The sequence below is a fragment of the Typopeltis vanoorti genome, chromosome 4, assembly GCF_054136105.1.
Source record: "Typopeltis vanoorti isolate ZY-2024b chromosome 4, IOZ_Tvanoo_1.0, whole genome shotgun sequence".
Classification (NCBI taxonomy): Eukaryota; Metazoa; Arthropoda; class Arachnida; order Uropygi; family Thelyphonidae; genus Typopeltis; species Typopeltis vanoorti.
The window spans coordinates 49,778,791-49,784,790 of NC_143552.1; the positions used below are offsets into that span (position 1 = coordinate 49,778,791).

Genomic DNA, 6,000 nt, shown 5'->3' on the forward strand with positions numbered 1-6,000 from the left:
TATTTATTCATACTCTTCCCATTTGCAGTATTTTTCTATTTTTATTTTAATACATGCAGTGCTATTAAAATTCAAACTCTAAGGCCTAGAATAGTGTGGATTACTCTAACATGGGATCTTTGTGATCTAAAAGACAAATGTTCTGAGGATGATATCGGGGGCGGGGGGTAAAAATACACTAATTCAAAAAGAAGCAGAAGTAAATTGACAGTTGCTTGATGATCAGAAAACTAAGAATCAGGTAACTAAGAGCTAGGAAATCTGAGAACTCTATTGTAAAGAACAAAGTATGGTGTTTTTATCATGGCAATTTTCAGACCTTCAGCAACGAGATAGTAGTTTCATGAAGTGTGAAAAAACAATGAATCATCAGCTGCCTAAAATTGAAGTTAATTTAGGACGACTAGCCTGTTATTTGTAGTTATATTTAAAAAAAAAAACATTTCATATATTTCATTTTTTCTCCCCTTTCTTATAACTAATGTTGATTGGTTGAACCAATGTACAAATCACAGCATTGTTTTTCATGAATAGTTCTATGAACATCTTTTGTTTTATTTTATTTATTTTTTTTTAGTCTCCTATTGTTGTCTGGAAAATGAAAGCTCCAGAAAAGAAGCCATTAGTACGTAAAGAGAAGCCTGAAGAAGTACGAGCAAAAGTCAGAAAAGGATCTCAGAAGAAACATATTGCACCTATAAAGGCTCTCAGTGAGTTCCAGAGTCCTGCAGAAAGTGTGTGATTCTGTATTATTCTAGCTCACATTCCATGTATTATGCAACCAAATAAATTACCTATGTATTTCAGGTGGAAAGAAAGCTAAGCCTAGCGCTGGTGCAATTTTATATATAGGTCAGCTCTAAGTTACATTTATGTGTGATTAATTTTTATGGTTCTGGTTCCATTTGATAGCAAAGTTTTTTACAATTTTTCATAACTGTACTATATATTTACTTGTACTCTTAGTATCGCACTATTTTATGTGAATAATCGTACAAGAAAACTTTTTTATTAGCCGTGAAAGAAGTTGAATAATATAGTGATTCTAGAATATATATTCAGCATATGTATGTGTGTGTTAAATACACATATGCATGCACAGACATAATGCTGCCTTATGTTTTATACTGCTTTATGTATGAATTTAACTTTTACAGTGACTTGTTTTGTTTACAATACAATAGAAACCAGTGTAAAGTGACATAATGTGCATTATTCATAGTATGAGTATCCTTGGCATACAGTTCATTAAAAAAAATCATAGCCCATAAAAAAAAAAAAGAAGTGAAGTTGAATAAAGAATGCCATTTTTGTATGATTTTTAAATAATAAACATATCCATTCATTCTGACTGCACACTTCCATTTTTATAGATTGTTTTGGACAGCAATAATTGCCATTTATGCTGTGATGTAGCAATGTATGATGTATTGTTACTCTGATAGTAAAATAGAAGCGTGTTTGCTAAACAAATTGTAACATACAAATGAATGTGGTAGACATTGAGGAAGTATGATAGTATCATGAATTAGTAATTAATCTTTAGTTCTTGCTTTCAGCTCAGCCCTTATAAAGATGCCTAAACCTACTAATGTGAGGTGCTGACTGTTTTGTGATATATATATATATATATATATATATATACACACACAATATTTTGGTTTTGTGTTCCCATTATTATCCTCTGTAGCACCATGGGCTTTCTTTGCTCAGTGGTATTATAGCATTGCAGCCAGTGTTTATAGAAATAATAATTACTTTAATAGTTAGTGTTTGGGTAGCAGGGCTTAAAAATCCTTTTGTACTGATATTAAATCACAGCCTTTCTTTCTTGCAGTTGGATTTTCAATTTTACTTAAACATAGTGCACTATACTTAGTTGAAGACTAAGGAGATTCAAAAAGAATTTTCAGGTATTTTATGGGAGAAAAAATGTCCCTAAACATCTGACAAGTATGTTGTAAATTTCATTCTCCCAAAAAGGTTTTAAAAAGAAAAAGTTAAATGAATCCGTATAGTATAATCATACTCTATTTTTTATTAATAGAGTTCCTTAAAGCATTTTTATATGCAGCCATATCTTGGGAGCTTTTTTATCCAGGACTTTTGCTACATATTTGAAGATTATAAAAGATTAACAAAAATGCCTTCACTTTTAAAGAACTGACTTGTACACTGAAAATTGATTATGTTCTTTATATTTAATAATGCAATGTCTAAGGCTCAGATTTAACTGATACAGTTTCTTGTTGATATTCTAATTAAAAATTTTAATATACTTTGATTTGTCCATTATAAATATATTATGATTTTTGTCCATTATATTTTCTTTCATGACAAAGATTCATTGAATGTTTCATTATCTCTTTGTATTCACTGCAAACTAATGAGCAGTGGAATGACATGTGAAGGAGTTTGGGGATGCAGTTTTCCCAGAAAAAAAAACAGGGTCAACATTTAATTGTAGAAATATTTTTTCTTTTAAGCATTTGTTTTTTGTTATGCTATTTATACCATGAAGTGCCTACTTGTATTTTTTTTTATTTTTAGTTTTTGCTTTGTCACTACTTATGACACTTAATTTATTCATGTTGTTTTTTTAGTGCTGTGCAATGACAATAAAGGCTGCTCAAGTAAATTTTCTAGCCCCCCCCCCCCTTCTTGGAAAGGATTTTTAAATAACATTAAATCTGTTACACTAAGGTTCTGTTACACTTTGATTCAGTTCACTCATTTTTACTGAACAAATGAAAACTAGCCACAAACCGTTAATAAAACTTGATCTCAATTTCACATTCTTAATACAGAACTGTGATAACAATAAATGTGAAAAATGCTTTTACTGAATAAAATATTTGAAAGAACATGTTTTATATATATCGCAGGAAATAATTTTATTTTAGCAGGACAAATAGACAAAATTTTTATATATATATATAGACTGTGCAGTTTATCTCTTATGACTTTTATATTGTTTTTATTTTTAAATAAAAAAGTACAGTTATCTTTTCTTTTTTTTTTTTAACATTTGTTTTAACGGAACTGAAGATTAGCATGATCAACATATGAAAGAATCGGTGAGGCAGAGGTAAAATGAAGAATAAAGGAGAGGAGAGATGTGTACTTGGGCTTATGCTGATTGAAGCTCTCATTTTTTGATTATTGACTCCAATGTTTCATCTGTGTCAGAGATATTATCTTCTCTTAGGTAGCAGCATTGGTGGGACAGGATAATTAGTTTCCTATATTTTGGGAGGTTTCACACAACCACATTTGTTGAGGTCAGGTTGGTTTTTAAGATCTGCTGCAGATTCAAAAAAAAAAAAAGTATCACAGTATTTTTTTTTTTTTAATTTATATATTTTTTTCAATTTGATTTGGCAGAAGAGAGTCAAATAATGACATGGTTTGCTATATGAGCAGGGCCGGTGCTACCATTTAGAAAAACTAGAGCGCAAGCCATGAAGGGGATGCAAAACTTCAAGCTATGCTTTATTCATACTTTATTAAAATATCAAAATTAAATAGTGATATATGATTTAGGTATCGATTCTTTTTCCTTATCCCTCACACATCACACTATTTTACTATTTAATTCTTGGTTCTTTTTTGTTCCTTACCTAAATGAACTTGCCACTATTTAAAATTCAGTTAAGATAAATATTTTAAAACTTTAACATTTTAAAATATTAAATTTTGGTATTTTATAAATTTTTTTTTTGTATATGAAGTATAACAGAATTTTCAAATTAATTAAAAAATAAAATAAAAAAAGCCCTATTAATTTAACCTGAAAGACAATTTTATTTTAATAAATTTAGTTTAATCCTTTATCCAAGTGTGAGCAAACAAAGTTTGCGCCTGAAGTATCTTCAGGACTAGGGTAAGGTGGTACAACACCAGGGAAACTCGTTGCAAAGGTGGAGCAAGATACCAACACTCCTGTCTCAACCAGTCTCAGTATCTCCTATTCCTAAAACTTTCAACAATTTTATTTTGTTTAGTGTCAATTAGAAACATTTCATCAATCATCAAATTCATGCCATGTACCCTCAAGGAGTGTACAGGATATGATAATACTACATGAAAAATTTACATCATTACTAGCTTTTTATCTACAATTTTCCTCCAAATCAGTCTGTTACTTGTCAACACTCCAACATTACCAGATCTTATATTTCTATTGTCTAAGGCACTTTGTACAGTATCAATCCACCTATATCTTGGTCTTCCTCTAGTGGTCATTTTCCTGCCAACCTTGCAGAGAACACTTGTTTTGCTAATCTTTCCTCACCCATTCTATTTAAGTGACCATACCACATGAGATTAACTCTGCTAATGCATTCCTGGATGCTGACAATGTCAAGTTCTTTCCTAATATCCTCATTTTTAATATGATATTGCCATTGATACCATCTGTTCACGCCTCTAATCTTTCTCAGGATTCTCATATCTGCGGTCTCTAGTTTTGGTCAAGTGTTTTACTCCTGACCCAGCTCTCAGATCCATAAGTTAAGACTGGTTAGTGTTCTGACTAATTTCTCTCTTATTCCATATGAATTTATTCAATTGACTTCCTACCATACCAGCTTTGTTGATTCTGTTATCTGTTTCCATATTTAATTTACCATCTTCACTAAAAATCGTGCCTAAGTAGCTGAAATGTTTTACTTGTTCCACAGGTTCCCCATTCAAAACACAGTTGACATTTTCACCGATTCTGCCTATTTTCATTGTCTTTGTCTTTTTATTGCTGACCTTCATACCATATTTATTACAACAGCTACTCAATTTAGTCAGGGAATCTTGCAGACCTGTAGCAGATTTATTTAGAAGTATAACATCTCTCCTAATATCCTCGTTTTTAATATGATATTGCCATTGATACCATCTGTTCACGCCTCTAATCTTTCTCAGGATTCTCATATTTGCAGTCTTTAGTCTTTGGTCAAGTGTTTTACTCCTGACCCAGCTCTCAGATCCATAAGTTAAGACTGGTTTGAATACTGTCTTGTATACAGCTAATTTATGTTCTGACTAATTTCTCTCTTATTCCATATGAATTTATTCAATTGACTTCCTACCATACCAGCTTTGTTGATTCTGTTGTCTGTTTCCATATTTAATTTACCATCTTCACTAAAATTGTGCCTAAGTAGCTGAAATGTTTTACTTGTTCCACAGGTTCCCCATTCAAAACACAGTTGAAATTTTCACCGATTCTGCCTATTTTCATTGTCTTTGTCTTTTTATTGCTGACCTTTGTACCATATCTATTACAACAGCTACTCAATTTAGTCAGGGAATCTTGCAGACTTATAGCAGATTTATTTAGAAGTATAACATCGTTTGCATAAAGCAAAGAACATACATTAACACCTCCAATTTTGATATATTTAATACCACTTTCCTTCATAATGTGATCCATATAGATAATGAATAACAGGGGGGATAATGTACATCCTTGTCTCACACCAGATTTAACATTAAACCATCTTCCTGTTCTTGCTTCAATTCTAACTGCTGACTTACAACTCAAATAAAGACTAAGTATTACTTGATATAATGCCCCATTGACACCATATAACTGTAGCGTATTGAATAGCTTCTCTCTTGACACCTTGTCATATGCCTTTTCCAAATTGACAAAACTTAAATACAGATCTTTGTTATATTCCCATGATTTCTCCACTATTTCTCGTAAAGTGAAGATCTGATCCTGACAGCCTCGTTTGACTGGAATCCAGCTTGTTCTTCACCAAGCTTTTCTTCCACAATTCTTTTCAACCGTTTCTCAAGTATACTTGCATATATCACACTTTTATTTTGTTAGTGTTAATTAGAAACATTTTAGTTTAAGAAATAAGGGGTGCACTTGTAAACTTTGCCTATGTCGCAAAATAACTTGGCACCGACAGTGTATATGACTAACTGTAATTGTGATAGTAGATGTATTTCTTGTGTTCTTCAATGACAGACATAAACAAATCTAGTTTGTTT

General features: G+C 31.4%; 1 protein-coding gene across 3 annotated transcripts in view; it reads left to right on the forward strand.

Moving 5' to 3' along the window:
* The window catches only part of alpha-Cat (catenin alpha), a 610,048-nt gene extending 607,410 nt beyond the window's left edge, over nt 1-2,638 (forward strand). For all 3 annotated transcript variants that reach the window (XM_090391790.1, XM_090391792.1, XM_090391791.1), the window contains exon 21: nt 578-2,638. In XM_090391790.1, the coding sequence (XP_090247916.1) occupies nt 578-742 (165 nt within the window). In that variant the 3' untranslated portion in view covers nt 743-2,638. The remainder of the gene's footprint in view (nt 1-577) is intronic.
* The last annotated feature ends 3,362 nt before the right edge of the window (nt 2,639-6,000 follow it).